This window comes from Prionailurus viverrinus, chromosome C1 (genome assembly GCF_022837055.1).
Source record: "Prionailurus viverrinus isolate Anna chromosome C1, UM_Priviv_1.0, whole genome shotgun sequence".
Taxonomy (NCBI): domain Eukaryota; kingdom Metazoa; phylum Chordata; class Mammalia; order Carnivora; family Felidae; genus Prionailurus; species Prionailurus viverrinus.
In genome coordinates this window covers 3302787-3324604 of record NC_062568.1, presented here as the reverse complement: position 1 = coordinate 3324604, position 21818 = coordinate 3302787, and the positions used below count along the sequence as shown (strand labels likewise).

Below are 21818 nucleotides of genomic sequence, written 5' to 3'. Positions count from 1 at the left end.
TGGCTTAAGCTGGGTTTATACATATATATATATATATTTTTTTTTTTAACTTATTTTTTAAAGTAAGGCCACCCAACATGGGGCTCAAACTCACGACCCCAAGAAGTGTCGCATTGCTCTACCGACTGCGCCAGCCTGGCGCCGCTGGCTTAAGCTGTTTTGAGAGGGGTTCCTGTCCCTGGACTTGAAGGAGTTGAGGCAGCAGGGAAAGCGAGGCCGTCCCGCCAAAGGGGCAGAGCTTGCAGGGAGCGGGGAGCCCGCATGGGGGCCCGGGGCCGGGGCGGGGGAGGGGGCGGCGACGGGAGGGCGGCCCGGGCGACTGATGGGAGGAAAGCAGCGATGCCCGGGCGGCCCGGTCCCCACTCCAGAGCGCGCGCGATTTCCGGGAACCTCTGCGCGCCCGACCGCTGCGCTGGCACAGCCGGAGTCCGGGTTCCTGGAAGTGACCGCCCGAGGGTGGGGCGGAGGGGCTGCGCCTGGGGCCCGGCAGGAGCCAGATTTCCGCCCCGCCCAGGCCCAGGTCGGGGTGGGACGGCCGCTGCCCTGGTGCTCTAGCCCAGGGCCCCGGCTGACCCCATCCTTCCCTGAGCTGACCGTCGGCTGGGGGTCTACCCCCCGCAGCCCCGGCTCCCGCACCCCACCCCCCCCAGCCCGCTCTGTCCGCGGGGCTGGCCTCGCGCGCTCTCCCCGCTGCCCCTGCGCTCCAGCGCCGTCCCAGCCCCTTCGCGGCGCCCACCGCCCGCAGCTCCGCAGTCAGCAGGTGTGGGCGGGGCCAGAGAAGGCGCACGTCCAACAGGTTCCCAGGTGACGCTGCTGAGGCCACTCTGGGGACCGCGCTTCGAAAGCCGGTGGCCAGTCCATACACATTCTCCCCTCACCGCCCGTTGTTTCACTTTTGGCTTCGGATGTCTGTTAGCAGCGAAAGGCTTTTGGTCCCAGGGCCACACAGAAGTTCTACCTCCTGCCCTTGACCTCAGGTTCAGCTGAGCTCATGGATCATTCGCTAATGATGAGGAGAAGGGTAAAAAGGGAGATTTAATGTGACTGTGTGCACTTTCCATCATCAGGAATTATGCCTTTTATGAAGATGAATCAACTATTTTTTCTTGTAGCTCAGTTATCGCCGTCTCACACTCCTTTCTGGTCTGTATGGAGGTCTCACCAGGAGAGCAACAGTCACAAGGGAAAGCATTGGTGTTTAGGCTAAGGCAAGAGGAGGTCAGGGCGTGCTTAGTGGCTCACAAGAACTCCTTCTGCAGCATCCCATCCAAACGCCAGGGACAGCCACAAGACTAAAGACATTCTGTGTGTGCCTTGTCTTGCTGGTTCTCGAGATGCGTCAACAGCCGGGAAACCACCCAGATGTGGTCACTTTAGCATTTACTGCTCTGTGCTCACATCACATGCCGTGCAGTGTGCATTTTTAAGCTTACTTAGAAGCTGGCGATATTCCTAAGAACCTTAAGCGTCTGTATCTATGAACACCAGCTGCTGTGAGTCCCACCAGTCTCTTGCAGATGTACACTTGCTTTGAAAAGATCTTGCTTCCATGGGGCACCTGACTGGCTCAGTTGGTAGAGCATATGACTCTTGATCTCGGGGTTGTGAGTTCAAGACCCGTGTTGGGTATAGATCCTACTCAAAAAAAAAAAAAAAGATCTTGTCCCAGATTTGCTCTTCTGCAAGTCCATTAAAAAAAATTTTTTTTTTATGTTTATTTTTGAGAAAGAGAGACAGAGTGTGAGTGCACAAGGGGTAGAGAGAGAGGGAGACATAGAATCCAAAGCAGGCCCTAGGCTCCAAGCCGTCAGCACAGAGCCCAATGCGGGGCTCGAACCCACGAACCATGACGTCGTGACCTGAGCCAAAGTGGGACGCTTCACCAACTGAGCCACCCAGATGCCCCTCTGGAAGTCCAAATAGCCTGCGTCTTTTTGCCAGCTCCATCAAGTCCACACGACAGTTGGGGACTATGATGTAACTCACACCTCTGGGATAGGGCAAGGAAACCTGGCCCTCGAAGCCAAGATGGACTCCAAGACTCCGGCCTCTCCCACCGTCAGGACTCCCCTGCTTTCCTGCTCACTGATAACTCCCTTAGGGGATGGGGATGTGTATTCCCACTTGGGTATGCTCTCTTTCCACGAAATCAAGCAACCCTTGCGGACCAAAATCCAGTTCCTCCACCTCTGCATGGACTCTGAGCTAGGAAGACAGATGTATCTGAATCCCCCATACATCATGAGTTTTGGACAGTGACAAAACCCAACTTTCCTGGAAGGACTTTTTTTTTTTTTTTTTTTTCTTTTTGCCCAGGCAGTGGGTTGGCAGTAGTCCATCTTTTGATTTGCCCTCGGTATTTCAGTACGTTCCTCCTCCAACCTGCTGATTAGATCCAGGCCCTGTACTTTCTCAGAAACATGCTCTTGGTCTGAACTCCCCCTGTTGGAGCTCCGAGATAAACTCAATCCAGCTGATTGCCAGGTTTGTCTGAGTGGGTCAGCCTGAAGGGCTTAATTTAGGTGGCTTCACCCTCTCATCCAATTCATTCTCTTCGGGGGTTTTGACACAGTTCCTCTGTGTGTGGTTTCAGCTATTTGCCCTTCAGTAGAGAGAGAGGCCAGGCACTTGCCTGCGACAGCTGCAAAGATGACTTCATTTTAGAGCTGTGTCACTTTTGGATCTGCTTTCTCCAGCAACGGCAACAAAAGAAAAAGAAAATAAACAAATGGGACTACATCAAGCTAAAAAGCTTTTGCACAGCAAAAGAAAATACTAATAAAACCAAAAAGCAACTTACTGAATGGGAGAAGATACTTACAAACTTGATAAGGGGTGGGTATCCAAGATATGTAAAGGACTCAGACAACGGAATAACAAAAAGGCAAACCCTATTAAAAAATGGGCAGAGGACCTGAAGAGGCATTTTTCCAAAGAAGACATACAAGAGGGTCAACAGGCACAGGAAAAGATGCTCCACATCACTAAACATCAGGGAAATGCGAATCAAAACCGCAATGAGATACCACCTCACACCTGTCAGAATGGTTATTATCAAAGAGATAAGAAATAACAAGTGTTGGCAAGGAAAAAAGGGAACCCAAGTGCACTGTTGGTGGGAATGTACATTCGTGCAGCCATCATGGAAAACCATATGTTGGAGGTTCCCCCCAAAACTGGAAACAGAACTATCATGTGATTCAGCAATTCTACTTTTGGGTATCTATCTGAAGAAATGAAAACACTAATTCAAAAAGATATATGTACCCATATGTAATTGCCAAGATATGGGAGCAACCTAAGTGTTCACAGACAAATGAATGGATAAGATGTGGTATATACATATATTCAATGGAATATTACTCAGCTATAAAAAGGAATGAAATCTTGACGTTTGCGACAACATGGATGGACCTGGAGGGTATTATGCAAAATAAAATAAGTCAGACAAAGGAAGACAAATACCACATGATTTCACTTATATGTGAAATCTAAAAAGCAAAAACAAATGAAGAAACAGAACAAAACAGAAACAAACTCAGAGATACAGAGAACAAACTGGTGGTTTCCAGAGGGGAGGGAAGTGGGGGGATGGGCCAAATAAATGAAGGGAATTAAGAGGTGCAAACTTCCAGTTATAAAATAAATAACAGGGATGCAATGTACATCATAGAGAATATAATCAATAATATTGTAATAGTTTGGGGGCTCTTGGCTGGTTCAGTTGGTAGAGCATGCAACTGTTTATCTCAGCGTCATGAGTTCAAGCCCCATGTTGGATATAGAGAGTACTTAAAAAAATTTTTTTTAATATTGTGATAACTTTGTATAGTGACAGATGGTAACTAGACCTATTGTGATGAGCATTTTGTAATGTATAAAAATATCGAATCACTCTTGTACACTGAAACTAATATAATATTGTATGCCAATTATAATTCAATAAAAAATTAAAATGTTTGAAACTGGAAAAAAAAAGAACTGTGTAGCATGGCACAGAGATGCATGGCCTCCCACCCCCAAGGTGTTCAAGGGCTAAGGTCCATAGAAGGGCTGCAGATGGCTCAGATTTGTCCCTTGAATGCAGAACTCAGCCAGTCCCTTTTATTTTCAGGGAAAGCTTGGTTAGCTCCCCTGAAGTATTGTGCATATTCCAAGAATTGAATTTGGGGTTGAGTTTTTCCCAGCAGCAACATTTTGAGAATCCTAGAATTGGAGTGATGGGTTTATACAGATTCATTTCATTTCACTTCATTTCATTTATTTTGAAACAGAGCGTGAGCAGGGGAGAGGCAGAGAGATAGGGAGAGAGAGAATCCCAAGCAGGCTCCACACTGTCAGCACAGAGCCCAACGTAGGGCTCAGTCCTACGAACTGTGAGATCATAACTGGAGCCAAGATCAAGAGTCAGACACTTAGTCAACTGAGCCATCCAGGCACCAGAAAGTCATTGTGGGTGCATTGGCACTTTGGGAAAACTGGAGTTGTCAAGAAAAAACCAGTGGGATGTATTGGTAGGCCTAAGAACTGGGAAGGGGAGGCATTGGTTTACCCTGCTGCTCTGAACTCATGGATATACAGAGTCAACACGGGCACTGCCCAGATGACACTTCGGATGGAAGCAGTTTGCCTTTGTGACAAAGATATTCTTTGTACTCATACCAGGACATATCACATTGACATTTTTTTTTCCAATTTAGTGCTTGTATCACACAAGTGTTCAAGGAATTGAAGGAATTCTTAAAGTATAAAGAATGATAGCAATTTATCTACTGTTTCAAGTCATATCTGCTTGTTCCGGTATCACCCACAATCACAAAGGTACAAGTCAGAAACCAACCTAGATCCTTGACAACTTGAGATAACGGTAAGAAGCTACCTCTGGGTTTATTGTAAGAAAATTAACCTGACATTTTTAATTAATAACAAATCCCCTTGTTGAAGGCACTTTGAGTTGATATGCCATATACAGAAATTATGTCTACAATAGGATTCTTTGGGTTGCAAGTGACAGAAACCCAACTTGAATCCGTCTGAATAGAAGACTATTTGGTTGGCTGGAGGGCTGCTGGAGCTGCTGCAGGAACGAGAACAGCTCTATGAACTCAGAGTCTGGACCCAGGGATTTGACAACCCCAGCATCTTCTCTTTGCATCTCTCCGGGTGACAGCTTCATTTTCTCAGGCTTTTTTATGTGACAAAGGACATGGTTATAAGGCTACCCTGGAATCTCATTTTACAATAACCTGAACACAATTCAACAGAAAAATGCCTCGGAAAGACTCTCATTGGCTTAGCTTGAATCACACGCCCATCCTGGGCCAGTCACCATGGTCAGAGATGCAGGGTAAGATTAGTCCATTCCCAGCTGTGTGACCAACCCCGTGGTCAGGTGTCTTACCAGGAGGGACAGAGGTGATGGGCAGACAAAGATAATAGCCACCACAATGACCATAATCCTGGAAGTCAGGCAAATGCACCCAGAAGGCAAATGCAAAACAGGAGTGGTATTTATTGTAGCTAAGAGCCCAGGGTTCAAAGGCACAAGGACCTAGATTTGGTCCGGTTCCACCAGTCCCCTGCTGTGCGAACTCTGAGTTCTTAACCTCTCTGTACCTCCTGTTATTTATCTTGTCAAAGACAAAACTTGGACAAAGAGACTGATATGATTTAGCTTACTGCAATAGAAAGCACCCCAGATCAGACATCAGCATGTGCATTACCTCAGGTAAAGTACAACATTAATCTATACAATTCTGAAAATATTATCCATCTCATGGATGTGGTGTGAATTAAATAATTTATGTAATTCACTTAACACAATGCTGGGCACACATGGGGTTGTCATATTTAGCAAATAAAAATACAGGCCAATATAATGTCCTGTATATACATTAAAATAAACCAATAGTTGGGATATACTTATATTAAAAACTTATCTGAAATCCAAATTTAAAATTTAAGTGTTCTAGGGGCACCTGGGTGGCTCGGTCGGTTGAGTGTCCAACTTTGGCTCAGGTCGTGATCTCACAGTTCCTGAGTTCGAGCCCCGCGTCGGGCTCTGTGCTGACAGCTCAGAGCCTGGAGCCTGCCTCAGATTCTGTCTCCCTCTCTCTCTGCCCCTCCCCTGCTCATGCTCTGTCTCTGTCTCAAAAATAAAAATAAAAAACGTTTAAAAAAATTTAAGTGTTCTATATTTTGTCTGACGACCTTTGGCACACAGTGAACTGACAAGTGTTAACTTATTGTGAACGGGAGATTTATTTTTTTTATTAAAAAAATGTTTTTTTAAATGTTTATTGAGAGAGAGACAGAGACAGAGCATGAGCAAGGGAGAGGCACAGAGAGAGGGAGACACAGAATCCGAAGCAAACTCCAGGCTCTGAGCTGTCAGCACAGCCCAACTCAGCTGGAACTTACAAGCCGTGAGATCATGACCTGAGCCGATGTCAGAAGCTTAACCCACTGAACCACCCAGGCATCCTGACATTTATTTTCAATACATACTACATGGACAGGATTTCTCTTCCTGCCAAATATAGCTTTTCTTTGAAGGCAATCTCAGATCCCAGAAGAGCAGATCCCAGAGCCACAGACCATCTTAGGGCTTCTTTAAAATAAAGCTCACCTAACCTTCTCCATGACTCTTCCCTGACTCTGGCCTTGACCGTCTTTTTGGAAGCATGAGGTGGAAACACGAAGACTCCCACGACAGAGCCTCAGTGCCTGGAAGGTCATGTCTCCAGCCACCTCCCCACCCTCCAGCTGAGCTGGAGACTGGCAGGTGCTCTTTCAGTGCTGTTTAACTTGAGCCCCGAAGCACCACGTGCAAGGAGAGGGAGGATTTGCGCTGTTCTATTTTTGAAAACCAAAATTTCACACGGGGCGGGGGAAGTTTCTTAGAATTCCCAGAAAGTGCTGCAGCGGGGTGGAAGGGTGAAGCGTAGGCAGATTTGGGGCGACATTTTTGGTTCCAAGGTAATTCTGAGTCGCTCCTGCGAACGGGAGTAACACCTGTTTTTCCACGAACACCACTCTGTATTGTATTCTCTGGCCGGTTTTGTTTTTCCCGGGATACAACGAGCTCCTTGAAGTTAGGTATTGAGCCCAGTCGGCTCATCCCCAGAGCCGGGCAGAGCGCCAGGCACCGCGTGTGTGGAAATGAACGAACGGGAAGTCGTGGAGAGGAGGACAGGGGAAGCCACCCCACAGCGAGCCTCACGCAGCGGCCACCGCGCCGCGAAATCCCGCTTCACTTCCGCTGCCGGGAGGCCTCGGAGCCCCAGCTCCCGAATCGCCCGCCTTTCCTCCCAGGATGCTCCGCGCCGGCTGCGTCCCGTGATTGGCTGCACCTCCCCCACGTGACGTCGAACTGGCGGCGCCGGTTGCCTGGGCGACAGCTGGAGAAGTGGTGGCGGAGCGGGTTTGGCGCGGGCGGCCGCGGCCGTGCAGCAGGTAAGCGCCTCCTCCGACGCGGCCGGGCCGCCCTGGAGGCTGCCATCCCCGGGCGGAAAGGAGCAGTGGTGGGGCCCGAGGGCCGAAGCTCTGCGGAGCCCTCGCCCCAGAGGAAAGCCAGCTTGGCAGCCGCTGCCGAACGCCCCCACTTCTGGTCGGCCGTCCTGGGCTCTTACTCTGGCGTGGGCCCGAGGCGGCCTCCTGGGCAAACCGAGGACGGGCCCAGCCGCTTCCCGCAAGTAGTCTCTGATCTGTGCTGCAGTGGACCGAACTTGGAAGGCGCCGCCAGTCGTCCAGCTGGGTAGTGGCGGCACGAGCGGGTAGCCTGGGGCTTTTAGATCCATCCGCTCGGTTATCTGCCTCAGCTAACCTCCTCTCCAGACTTCATCCAGTCTAAACCAAACTAGGATGCTAACACTGCAGTTTCGTCTTCCAGACAAATCCCATAGCCTTCCCCTTATTCGATCAGCTTGTAGGTCCTAGAGCCCTATTCTACGGAAATTAAGAAGCAATCCTCAAGAATGGCTGAAGAAGTTTTGTCTAGTTTCTGCATAAAGTAGAGCAGTGGTTCTTAAACTCGAGTGTGCATAAAAGTCATCCGGGGAGTTTGTTTAAATCAGTTTCTGGGCATCGTGCTGCCATGGTGTTCAGTAAGATCAGGGTGGCGCTAGGAATTTTCATTTGCAGAAGCATCCCAGGCGATCCTGATTGAGGTGGTCCCAGCGTTTTGGGTAGTACTTGTGTAGTGGTTAATATCTGTCTGGACTTAAATTCGTACTTTTGTCACTTACTGGCTGGATTATTGGGAGCATCTCAACCTGTTTGAGCCTCAGTTACCTCATCTGTAAAATAATATAAATTATATTCATCTCTCAGTTTTGTTGTGACAATTAAATGTGAAGCATCTTGCATGTTGCCTGGCATACAGTAAACCCTTAAAGTGAACTTTTAAAAAAAATTTTTTTAACGTTTATTTATTTTTGAGATAGAGAGAGACAGAGCATGAACGAGGGAGGGTCAAAAAGAGGGAGACACAGAATCTGAAACAGGCTCCAGGCTCTGAGCTGTCAGCACAGAGCCCGACGCGGGGCTCGAACTCACGAGCTCTGAGAGATCTGTGAGATCATGACCTGAGCCGAAGTCGGCCACCCAACCGACTGAACCACCCAGGCGCCCCTAAAGTGAACTTTTTATGATATAAAGGTTTAGATGAAATTCTCATTTCCAAGATGTCAGAGTAATAGAATACCCAGCAGTGGCTCACATTCACTGAGAGATCATCACAGCAGAATCCCATTCAAATAGTGGTCTTGAAGAACTTCTCTGAGTAAGTGATGTTTATAAGCACAGGGATTAGCCAGGTGAAGAAAGAGGAGGAAAGTGTTGTAAGCAGCGAGAAGAGGATGTGCAAAGGCCCTGAGGTAGGAAGAGCTTGCGTTCTCAAAAACAACAACGTTCTCTTGTTCTCTGGTCTTCAAAATTCTGTTCTCTCTGCTTGGACATCATTTGTTTGTAAATATCTTGGGTGTCTGTGATGCCTACCAGGCTCTGTTAGGTTCTGGAGACATCAAATTTAAATCCACCTCCCTGCCTTTGTAGACAGGGTGATAAGTATAGCAGTAGAGGTAAATGTAGAGTTCAGAGGAAAGAGCATTTCCTTGATAGGGAAGGAAGGGGAGGGGTTCATGGCAGACCTCCTGAAAGAGGTCAGTTCTGGGTTAAATTACCCTGATGAGTCAGGTTTGTGGTGGGGCGAGTGCATCAGACAGACGGTTTGGAGTTGTGGAAGAGCATGTGGTGTGGGGGGGATATCGAGGTTTGCCGCTGGTGGGCCTGCTGTGGGGCAGAGGTGGTGGGGGTCCAGAGAAGGGCTGAGGAGGTGGTGGTCCTCAAACCGTAGCAGTCTTTCCTCAGGTCCCTGGCAGGCCTGCAGGTGCCAGGAAGGATAGGTGCGCTCCCTGCTACATCCACGTCACTGTCTCCCTTCGTCAAAACCCCCAGCTCCTTTGAAGCACGTGCCCCGGCCTTTCCTCCCTGCCACCAACCTACTGGGGGCGCAGCTGCCCCTCAAAGGCTGTAGCGCCTGGCTCACTGTCTGCCCCTCCACCTCCTCTCCTTCTGTTTTGGAGATTTCCCCATTCTGGCCACTCACTCCACTTTCTCCATCTTTTTTTTTTTTTTCTTTTTAATGTATATTTGTTTTGAGAGAGAGAGAGAGAGAGAGAGAGAGAGAGAGAGACTCCCAAGCAGGCTCTGCACTGTCAGTGCAGAGCCCGACTCGGGCTCGATCTCACAAACAGTGAGATCGTGACCTGAGCCGGATTCAAGAGTCAAATGCTTAACTGATTGAGCCAGCCAAGTGCCCCTCTGCTTTCTTCATCTTTCAGGCGACTTCTTCCTCCATTCCCTCTCTCCACTCCCTGCTGTGGCCACGAATGTCCTAATATGGCATCGCCTCCCAGATCGAGCACCTGTTCCATTCTGGTGCCACTTTTTCTCTTTCAAGCTCACGTGAATGTGTCTCTGCCGCTGATCTCAGGCCCCGGGCCTCTTTTTTTTTTTTTTTTTTTTTTTTTTTTTTTTTTAATTTTTTTTTTTAACATTTTATTTATTTTTGAGACAGAGAGAGACAGAGCATGAACGGGGGAGGGGCAGAGAGAGGGAGACACAGAATCTGAAACAGGCTCCAGGCTCTGAGCCATCAGCCCAGAGCCCGACACGGGGCTCGAACTCACAGACCGCGAGATCATGACCTGAGCCGAAGTCGGACGCTTAACCAACTGAGCCACCCAGGTGCCCCAGGCCCCGGGCCTCTTAAGCAGGTGTTTGACCCTGTTACGTTCTCACTGCTCTGCGATCCCCTGTGCACCTCCCCCCTCCTCCAGCCTCAGTGCTCCATCACTGTTACACTGGCTTTCTCTTTTCCCTCTCTTCCAGAAAAAACCTCACCCTGGCTCACCTAACTCAGACGGCTGAAAGTGGCTGAAAAAACTGCAGAATTGTGCAGACTGGTTCCAGGTTTCGGATTCAAGTCCATGTGTCTTTTTTTTTTTTTTTTTTCATATTGATTTTTGAGAGACAGAGCCCTTGTGCGTGAGAGTGTGAGTGGGGAGGGGAAGAGAGAGAGGGGGACAGAAGATCCAAAGCAGGCTCCGTGCTGACAGCAGAGAGCCTGACGTGGGGCTGGAACCCATGAACCTCGAGATCGTGACCTGAGCTAAAGTCAGACACTTAACTGACTGAGCCACCAGGCGCCCCTCGAGTCCATGTGTCTTAAGCAGATTCTCAGCACTGGAAATCCTGCCACGTTTCCGTAGTCTGCTTGGTTCCCACCTTCTCTTCCAGCCGTCAATGAGTTTCTTTACCTTAAAACACCTCCCATCTCTTTGAGACACCACTCCCTCCCTCCTTTCTGTGACAGATCTCCCTGTCTCTCCTTTGTGACTTCTCTCTTTAAGCCTTTCCTTTCAGGTGCCTGTCCTCACTGTTCTTGTCCACGTCACTGTCAAACCCGTGTTGTCAAATCCAAGGATTGAGTCTTCTCCCCACGTGTTCCTCGACCGTGCAGAGTGGCAGTTGACGTGGGGAACACCTTCCCTGGCTCCCAGGTGCCACAGTCTCCCGCTTGTGTCCCACCAACAAGTCACTGCTTTGGCCGCTTCTGTCTCCCTGAGCCCCCGTACCCGAGTGCTCCAGGGTTCAGGCACGGGCCTGAGCTCTTCTCCGCTACGCCTCCTCCCTAGGAGTCCCATCCGCATAGGACCCTTGTCTCCTGAGATGCCATCTTTATGCTGACAGTTTCCAAATGCTGATCTCCAGCTCCCACCTTCCCCTTTACTCGGGCTCCCACGCACCCACCTTCTCCACACCCCGCCGGGATGCCTCGTGGGCCTGCGAGACTATGGCTGGAACAGAACTCTTGATGACCTGTCAGACGGCCCCTGTCCCCTTCCTCCCCACTTCAGCAGATGGCATCCGCTCAGGCCCGCGTGTCTTCCTTCCCTTCTTACCCTCACCCCCGACCTCCAGTCCATCAGCAGGTTGTGCACCTCTCCCTTTCACGTCTGGAACCCGAACACTTCACGAGGTTCCCCTCAGCTCGTCCAGACTTCCCTCGTCACTAGCTCGGGCTCGGCCATGACCCCCTTTCCGCCCACGGTCCGCTCAGCCTCTCCCCACGCAGCAGACACTGCTGTCGGGAAACGTAAATCGGGGTTGGCAGTCCCTCCTCAGGGCCCTCTCGGGGCTTCCCATCACGCTCAGGCCGCTCGCCCACACAAGGCCTGTCTGACCTGGCCCGCACCTCGAGGCCTCCTGTGTCTGCCTCGCTTCTCCCCACCCCGGTCCTCAGCGCTCTGTGGCCTCCACGCTCGCAGACCCCTCTCCCCGGATCCGGGAGTGCTCACTCCCTCGCGTCTCCACCCAGACGTTCCCAGGGAGGCCTTCTCTGCCCACACCGTCTAAAAGAGCCCCACACCCCTCTTCTCCAGGCTCTGTCCCCTTCTTGCTGTCTTTTCCTCATATCTGAAATCACTTCCATTCGTTGTTTTTGAGCAACTACAGCGTGCCAGGCACTGGCCTGGGCCCTGGGCACACCGAGGGATGCAGCTCCTGAATCCACAGCGAGCGGTACTTAAGCGGATGGGTGTTCGAGTCAGATGGTGGTTAGTGCTGTTGAGAAAAATAAAGCAGGACGGAAGACTTAGAAGTGATGGGGCTCACCCCTTAGGAAGGGTAGTCAGGGCAAGCTCTCTGAGGAGGTGACATTTAGAAGAGACCTGAATGAGATGGGGGTGCCTGGAGGGTGTCTGCGGGAAGTGCAGAGAGAAGGCAGGCGTGAGCTGTGGGCGTCCGGTGGGTGCGGCCACTCGGTGGCCCTTGTACCTCAAGTTCACAGAGCAAAGGAGAGTGTGGGAGGCCAAGCTGTGTAGCCTTTGAGAGGTGGGCGTAAGGAGCGTGGCCTTGGTCCGGAGGGTGGTGGAACCCCAGGAGGGTCCTAAGCAGGAGAGGAAAGATCACTGGTCAATAGGCTAGCAACTGAAGTAGGGAGAGAGGGAACGGGAGATTGCGTCCCCATACATTGGGAAAGATGGGGCCACAAGATGATGGTGAGACAGAGAATGAAAACGGGGCAAGTTACTAAATTTAATCTACCCGACTTACGCTCAAATAATTCAAATCAAATGCACTGTAACGGGCAGATGTAATGTTACAGAATCTTGTGTTCTTAGTATTAGAAGAGATCTGGTCAATTCCCCACTTTATTTCACAGATGAAAGAGGCTCCGAGTTTCGGTGATTGCCCCAGATCAGATGCCAGTGAGTGGGTAGTTAGTATTAGTGCACAGGCTTTTTCATTCCCCTGGTTATGGGCACCCAGTGTGGGTGAAGAGCCTGGGGGTGCGGCTCAGGGAGTGGCTGCTTTGGGCACACCTGGGGACAGAAAAAGTAGAAAGTACTTCTTCAAAACGTTTGCAGTGTTTTGTTTATTTAAACATTTGGACATGTACATAGGCGTTGTGCATCCTTACATGTAACTAAAAGAAAACAAAAAACAAAAACAAACTGACCTAATAAATTCTCTAGCGCGTGAACCTTAACACTTGTGAAAATATGTATCACTTCCTCCTCCATTACTGTGAGGCTAAATGATTATGGTCTTCCGGAAACATTACGGATTTCTTTCTTTCTTTCTTTCTTTCTTTCTTTCTTTCTTTCTTTCTTTCTTTCTTTCTAAGAGAATGGGTGTGCATGTGCAGTGGGGGGGCAGAGGGAGAGGGAGAGAAAAGGAGAGGGAGAATCTTGAGCAGGCTTCTTCACACCCAGCATGGAGCCCAACGCAAGCCTCGATCGATCTCACAACCGCGAGCTCATGACTTGAGCCGAAATCAAGAATTGGACACCTCGGGGCGCCTGGGTGGCTCAGTCGGTTGAGCGTCCGACTTCGGCTCAGGTCATGATCTCACAGTCCATGAGTTTGAGCCCCGCGTCAGGCTCTGTGCTGACAGCTCGGAGCCTGGAGACTGCTTCAGATTCTGTGTCTCCCTATCTTTCTCTGCCTCTCCCCTACTCATGCTCTGTCTCGCTCTGTCTCTCTCTGTCTCAAAAATAAATAAAAACATTAAAAAAAAATTAAAAAAAAAAAAGAATTGGACACCTAACCAACTGAGCCACCCAGGTGCCCCCGATTACTGTTTTTTACTTGGAGGCTGTGTGAGGAATTGGTGACTCTGTGTTTATTTATATCAGATTAATTTTAATGCATGTCCTTCTTAAGTGAATGAATCTTATCAAATTTTGTTTTGTTCTAAAATGTACTTTGTGGTCTTGATCGTTTGAATTACATATACCACACTGTGGCACATTAGAAAAATAATTGTCCCCAATCTCAATAGCAAGCCTTGATCCTCATTTACACCACCTTCTAGCCCATGTTCACACTCATTTTAAGTAGTTGTCATAGAAGAAGGAATTACGTTGGACTTTAGCCTCTGTATTTCCTAGTGCTGCTGTAATAAGTTACCATAAAATTAGTGACCTGGAGGTCAGAAGCCCAAAATGGGTCTCCCTGGGCTAGAATCCAGGTGTTCACAGGGCTTGTTCATTTTTTTTTTTAATGTTTATTTTTGAGAGAGGGAGACAGAGGATCTAAAGCGGGTTCCGTGCTAACAGCACAGAGCCCGATGTGGGGCTTGAACTTGCAAACTGGGAGTTCGTGACCGGAGCCCAAGTCGGACGCTCGACTGACTGAGCCACCGGGCGGCCCAGGGCTTGTTCATTTCTAAAGGCTCTGGAGGAGAGTCTGTTCCTTGCCTTTTCGAGCTTCTAGAGGCTGCCTGCACTCACTCCTTGGTGTGGGGTCCCTTCTCCATCTTCAGGGCCAGCAGTGCATCACTCTGACATTGACCCTCTTGTCTCCTTATAAGGATCATGGTGCTTACACTGGGCCCACCAGGTAATCATAGATACTCTCCTTATTTTAAGGTCAGCTGATTAGCAACCTTAATTCCATGTGCAACTTGACATAGTCAGGGGCTCCGGGGGTTAGGATGGGGGGCCATTATTCTGCCCACCACAGCCACCTTTTTATGACTTCACAGATGATTGTAGTGAAAGCTTTTATCTTCTGCTTTTGCCTTGTAGAGATTTTTGCTGCCGTGAGAATTAACAGTAACTGTTCAATATGGGAGATGTTCTGGCTCACGAATCAGAATTACTTGCACTAGTGAAAGAGGTATGTTTTACCACACATAGGTCACAGAAAAAAAGATCTTGAAAACTCATGTTTTACAATGCAACACATTTTATAGTGTCTTATAATGTGTTTTCTATCCTTACATTAGAGTTATCTGTTTTCCATTATATATGTATTTTTTGTTTTCATAACTAAATTGAAATCTTCAACGTTTATTTATTTTTGGGACAGAGAGAGACAGAGCATGAACGGGGGAGGGGCAGAGAGAGAGGGACACACAGAATCGGAAACAGGCTCCAGGCTCTGAGCCATCAGCCCAGAGCCTGACGCAGGGCTCGAACTCCCGGACCGCGAGATCGTGACCTGGCTGAAGTCGGACGCTTAACCGACTGCGCCACCCAGGCGCCCCTAAATTGAAATCTTAAAGTCACTTGAAAAGATTTCTTTAAAGAAAATTATAATAGTAACGTGCTCATGGTAAAGATGTAAACAATGTGGAAATATAAAAAGTTCATTACCCTGTTCCACTCCTGCAGCGACCACTGTTAATGGGTTAGTATATTTTTCCAGACTTTTTTTCAGTGAATATGCAAAATACACGTACATGTCTATAGTTTGCTTTACAAAATGGAATACGCTGTCGTACATGTTGTTCTGAAGCTTGGCTTTTCTCCCCCCACAGTAGTGGAGTGTGACTGCCTTCCTGTGATCTGCCTCATACTTTTTAATGCTGTCGAATATTTCAAATTGAGTGGCCGCGTCTACTTAACTTGTTACCTGTGAATGGACATTTAGGTTTCCTACAATGAAAGCTTTTGAAGCACAGGACCCACACCGTGTGCTTTTATATATTCTCTATTGCTTTTAGCACGGGGCTAGCATGTAGATGGTGCTAAAGAAACCGCAGCTGCTGTTTTATTCTGTGATTAACCGTCCAGTAGGCACCGCGAGCCACGGCAGCGGAGCAAGGCATCTCTCCCGGAAATGAAGCTTAGTCATTTTTTGGTGTGCTCGTAAATAAATTATTTTTTCAAAAAATTTTTTATTATTAAAAAAATTTTTTTTAACATTTATTTGTGAGACAGAGACCGAGTATGAGCAGGGGGAGGGGCAGAGAGAGAGGGAGACACAGAATCCGAAGCAGGCTCCAGGCTCCGAGCTGTCAGCACAGAGCCCGACGCGGGGCTCGAACCCATGAATCGTGAGATCATGACCTGAGCCAAAGTCAGACACTCAACCAACTGAGCCATCCAGACGCCCCATCTCATGAATAAATTCTTAAAGCCATCACAGCAATGGGTTGTGGACAGGGCCTGGGGAAGTAGCCTACCCCGAGGAGGTGGCAGGAGGTGACTGCCACAAACTGAGAAGGAGGGCAGAGGAGTGTGGAGAACGACGGTAGAGTACATGGTGGGGAAGGCAAAGGAGAGGGGCGTCTCTAGACAGGCAGTGAGCTTTAGTGCCGTGCTCCAAGGTCACTGCCGACATTGCCCATCTTTTATCTTCTGTTCTTAAGGACAGGCATTTCTAGTGCCTGTTTCAAGTAGCACATTCCCAGAGACCTACTAGACCCAGAGCCATCAGACCTTCTGAAGATCACCTTTGCCTTTTTCAGGCTGCTGCACACGTCATTTTGTTTCTATTAATAATGGTAATGAATCGTGCAGCTCACTCTTTTTTTCCTGAAAACAAATTTATTTTCTGTAAATAAGCATGTTCTGTGATACTGTCTTTCTAGGCTCTTGGCATGTGTGTCAACCAAGTAAATTGTAAGCTGGATCCCAAATTCTCCCAAAGATTAACCCCGTTATGAATTGGTGATAACACGGAGCTGGTACAGTTACTTCAAAGGCAGTTACTTTGTTGATGTTAAAATAGAGAAATGTATATACACTTATGTTCTTTTTTATAGTATTTAGATTTTGCTGAATTTGAAGACACCTTGAAAACATTTTCAAAAGAATGCAAAATAAAAGGAAAGCCATTATCTAAAACAGCAGGTGGCTCTTTAAGGGATTCCAAATCACTGGTCATCCAGGTAACATTTTGCTTTTCTTTGATCTCTGTCAATAATCAAGATGCTCCCTACTTGTAAAACATGCCATTATTAGAGAATATTGGCATTGTTCTGGGAACTTGGTCTGAGTGACTTTTAGTTTGTTTGTTTATTTGTTGATTGATTGATTGATTGTTTGGAGTAAGCTCTATGCCCAACGTGGGGCTTGAATTCACAACTTGGAGATCAAGAGTTGCATGCTTTAGGGGTGCCTGGGTGGTTCAGTTGGTTAAGTGTCCAACTCTTGATTTTGGCTTGGATCATGATCTCATGTATCATGGGATTGAGCCCTGTGTTGGACTCTGTGCTGATAGTGCAAAGCCTGCTTGGGATATATTCTCTCTCTCTTTCTCTCCCCCCCCCCCCCCCCCCCCCCCCCCCGGGAAATAAATAAACTTTGTTTTAAAAAAAAGAGTTGCATGCTCTACTGACTGAGCCAGCCAGGTGCCCCCAAGCGACCCCAGAGTGACTTTTAGATGCTTAGGTGTTTTCATATGAATGAGTAATGTCATCTTTAAATCTGTATACCTTCTCTAGGAAGTGAGTTGTGATGTAATATCTTTCACATAAGTACATTTCTTGGGAAGAAGAAAAAGAAGAAACCATGCAATGCTTAGGAACAGAAACAAATGTGATCTCCATCCTGAGCAGCATAGGTTGTGAATTTTAGGCTCTGGGGACACGGTGGTGAACCAGACCAAAACAAACCTCAGCCCTCCAGGTGCTCTCATTCTCTCTTGGGGAGATTGGAGGGGGCAGGGAGCGAGAGTCATACTGAAAGGCAGTGTCCTGAAAGGAAGGCCAAGCAGTTCTGTGAACGCCAGGGGCTGCGGAGGACAGATGTTATACAGGCTTCAGCTCTCAGGATTAGAAGGGACCTTAAAGGTCCTCGTTCCATCTGTTATTCGATGCCTCCATCTCATTTGTAACATTCCAAGTAAGTGATTGGTTCACCTTGAATCCTTCAGTGTCAGGAGAGCATGCTGCTTCCTGAGACGGTGTATTTCAGCTTTGCATGATTTTATTATTTTAATAACTTTATTTGTTCTGATACGCCTACTTCCAGGAAAAAATTGACACTTAATTTGAGTCCTATCGACGAGCTGGAAGTAAGGCTGCAGCCACGCTCCCTTTGTTCCTGATCCCCAACTCCCTTGGATGGGGCACTGTTGAAGTGGCCCTTGGGGCTGTGCCCTCTGCCCAGTGTCCCTCCAGACCTCAGGCACCTGGACACTGAGCTGCCGCCATGTCAAACACAGACTCTTCTGTTGATGCTGCTACCGTGGGCGGCCTGGCGGGGCACCTCCCTTCCCCAGAGCACATTTTTCAGAACATGAAACCAGAATCGAGCCATTGTTAGACTTGGACACAGAGGCTGTTCCTAACCAGAGTAGAGCTTCTTCCTCAGAATCTCAGCCTCAGTCCTGGGCGCTCAGCACCTAGTTTCCCACGTTCCTTCAGAAGGAAGGAGGGCCACCCACCGTTACCCCGCAAGTTGGAAAACTATGTGCGCATCTCTTAACTGAAGGTACCGTTGAGAGGAATCTAACAAATCCTTGATAGCTAACTAGCAAAATGCTCAGAATCTTCTGTGAAACTCACACATAAGCAGGATAAGCTCTGTGTCTGGAAACTTCTCTGTGTAGCTGGCGTCTCCAGAAATGGCTGCCGTGCACTTTTTGCAACCAGTTTGACATCACACGCAGCGCCAGCCGCACACACTTCAGTGTTTCCGGGGCCTTTTTTAAAATTGTGATTTAAAAAGCACATGACATAAATTTACCGTCTTACCTATTTTTAAGTATACAGTTCAGTAGTGTTAAATATATTTATGTTGTGCTGAAACAGATGTCCAGAACTTTTTCATCTTGCAAACCTGAAACTCTGTCCGTTGAACAATACTACCCACATTCCCTCCCCCCAGCCCCTAATAACCATCATTCTACTTCTGTTTCTATGACTTTCACTACTTAAAGATACCTCATATAAGTAGAATCATACTGTATTTTTCTTTTTGTGGCTGGCTTATTTCACGTAACATAATGACCTCAAGGTTCACCCATGTTGAAGCATGTGACAGTATTTCCTTCCTTTTTAAATTTTTTTTTTTAACGTTTATTTATTTTTGAGACAGAGAGAGACAGGGCATGAACAGGGGAGGGGCAGAGAGAGAGGGAGACACAGAATCGGAAACAGGCTCCAGGCTCTGAGCCGTCAGCCCAGAGCCCGACGCGGGGCTCGAAGTCATGGACTGTGAGATCATGACCTGAGCCGAAGTCAGACGCTTAACTGACCAAGCCACCCAGGCACCCCAATTTCCTTCCTTTTTAAAGCTGAAGGATGTTCTGTTATGTGTCTGTACCACATTTTGTTTATCCATTCATACATCAGCGGGCACTTGAGTTGCTTCCTCCTCTTGGCTGTTGTGAATAGCGCTGCTACGAACATAAGTGTGCTTTCAGTTATTTTGGATTTATACCCGCAGTAGGTTACTGATCACATGGTAGTTCGTTTTTAATTTTTTGAGGAACCTTCATACAGTTTTCCATTGTAATTGCATCATACATTCCCATCAAGAGTACACAGGGGTTATAATTTCTCCACTTCCTCACCAACACCTGTTTTATTTTTTGTTTTGTTTTGTTTTTGATAGTAGTCATCCTGATGGATGTGAAGTGATATCTTGTGGTTTTGGTTTGTATCTCTCAGATGCATTCAGGTCCATTTTTCTGTAACTTGAAAAACCTTCCAACTTTCTGATTGCCACAAGCATATCTTTTCTGCTCCTCCAATGTACAGCCATACCCACCATGATGGCTATCCCAAACAAAAGTAAACAGCAAAGATATTGCACAATTTCAGTGACACTCAATAAATGGAGAATTTCCCTAAGTGCTGTTCTTTAAGCAGTGTGTGTGTGTGTGTGTGTGTGTGTGTGTGTGTGTGTTGTGTTTATAAGTTACTATTGATGGCGTGTAAATATTCTGATCTTGGTGGTTCTGGCTGAGATCATGGTTTATATAAGAGAAGGTCATTAATATTTGTGACTCTATGAGTTATAATACTGGATTGCTTTGTATGTAGATATTATTTTAAATGCAGGGACTGTTTCCAGGTACAGATCTATAAATCTGGTCACAGGTCTACAAATGTAGAATTAAAAAATTTTTTTAATGTTTATTTTTGAGAGAGAGATAGATAGAGTATGAGCAGGGGAGGGGCAGAGAGAGAAGGGGAGACACAGAATCCAGAGCAGTCTGCAGGCTCTGAGCTGTCAGCACAGAGCCCGACGTGGGGCTCGAACTCATGAACTGTGAGATCATGATCTGAGCCGAAGTTGGACGTTTAACTAACGGGCCCACCCAGGCGCCCCTACAAATGTAGAATTTAGAACAGACTATACATGGCCCATTTGACATGTGGACTCTGCCAAGGCACCTGACAGAATACCTTGACTCAAAGCCTTAAAATACTCCCAAATCTACAGTAAACTCATTCACACGAAGAGCTCTCGGTCACTAGACCTGTCATGGGAGAATGCTTCCTCCATAGCAGCTCGCAGGGATGGCAGGGTTTGCTTAGAGCTCAACAGAGGCGAGCCTGGCGTGGGGTCGGGCCCCAACAGCACTGCCACTTGGGAAGATCCCCTCCACCCCTGCGGCGGCCAGTAACGGGCTTCCTCGTTCTTTCAGAGGAGGCAGAGCTCGGCTGCTCACATTTTGTTGGGCACCGCTCTTCCTCTGGTTGCTGGCAGGCTGTCCTTCGCTGTTACCAAGGCTGAGTAACAGCAAGAGGATGGTTCTGAGCAGGCAGACATTTCTTATAGGACTTACTTTGAAAAATTCTGAGTTTCATTCAAATATATGCCAAGACCTTCCAGAGTAAGGTAATATTCAGATGTTCTTTTTTTTTTAAACAGCATTTCTCTGATTTTTTTTTTTAAGTTTATTTTTGAGAGAGAGAGAGAGAGAGCAAGCAAGGGAGGGGCAGAGAGCGAGAGGGAGACACAGAATCCCAAGCAGGCTTCCCCCTCTGTCAGCACGGAGCTACTACGCGGGGCTGAAACCCACGAACCGTGAGATCATGATCTCAGCCAAAATCAAGAGTCAGACGCTAAACCGGCTGAGCCACCCAGGCGCCCCAATATTCAGATGCTCTTGATCACATGACATAGAGAACATTTCTGTACTAATTGTAGTTGAAGATTCTTTACTGATGAATATCTTCAAGTATAACCAGACACTGCAACATTGTTCAGTCTATTTCCATTTTATGATATTCACAAGCTCATTTATAAACAACCTTAACGAAAGAGGCAGTTATAGAGGAATACTATAAAGCCATTTTTCAAAAGCGTAAAAGAAAAAACACAGTGTAAAAATACAATGACCAAATAATCGTGATGAATGATGGTGTTGGGTGGGGGGACCTGGAGGTTCCACAGAAAATCCACTCCAAGAAAAACTTTTGTAAATGAGCACAAAATGTAGGTCTGAGTATCTTGGGCATTTGATATCATCAGGAAAATAATATGAATCACATTGCTTTGGACTGTTAGGAGGTTCTTTCCATTCGGCCTTATACTTAAATCCACAAAATTATGCAGCAGGTATTTGCGATGGGACACTTAACATTCTTCTTGTGAGGCAGGCGGCGTGATAATCGCCGCCTCCTTTCTCCAGAATTCTCTGTCTCAGCTATTGCACAGTAAGTGCAGAAACCGTCTGCCCTGCACAGTCAGACTCGCACAGCCCCGAGGTCGGAATGGTACCAGGCCTGCGCCCCTTCCTCTAGCTGTGCCTGTGCTTCTCTGCTTCTGTGGACACCGTATGGATGTGTTGGGATCTGTAGTCACTTCCCGAGTGCCATCTCAGTGGGACATGCGTTAGCATCCCAGGCCTGGGATTGAACGGGTCAGCGTAGATGAGCCCCGGTTCACAGCTGTGCTGTTGGCAAGCTGCTTTGTGGGCGGGGTGAGCCCCGCTGAGGCCTGACTGGGCTCTGGGTCTGGCCTGGTTTTTATCGATTGCGCGCTGCGGGTCAGCGAGTCCACAGGGTATGTGTGTGCCTGTGAGTTTTCTGGCCTCAAGTCCTTGGCCTGGGAGTGGTTCCT

The 21818-nt window shown here is 47.8% G+C and overlaps 1 protein-coding gene across 7 annotated transcripts in view; it reads left to right on the top strand.

Moving 5' to 3' along the window:
• Positions 1-7383: 7383 nt before the first annotated feature.
• Positions 7384-21818, top strand: part of ARMC9 (armadillo repeat containing 9) — a 151247-nt gene continuing 136812 nt past the window's right edge. For 4 of the 7 annotated variants that reach the window (XR_007154871.1, XM_047871597.1, XM_047871591.1 and 1 more), the window contains exons 1-3: positions 7384-7455; positions 14598-14688; positions 16562-16687. Coding sequence is in view for 6 of the 7 variants with exons in the window: in XM_047871597.1 (XP_047727553.1) it covers positions 14638-14688; positions 16562-16687 (177 nt within the window). In the remaining variant the exon portion in view is untranslated. Of the gene's footprint in view, positions 7456-9950; positions 9967-10392; positions 10474-14388; positions 14410-14597; positions 14689-16561; positions 16688-21818 lie in introns of those variants that run through there. The other 3 variants (XM_047871592.1, XM_047871593.1, XM_047871594.1) reach the window with 3 other exon arrangements.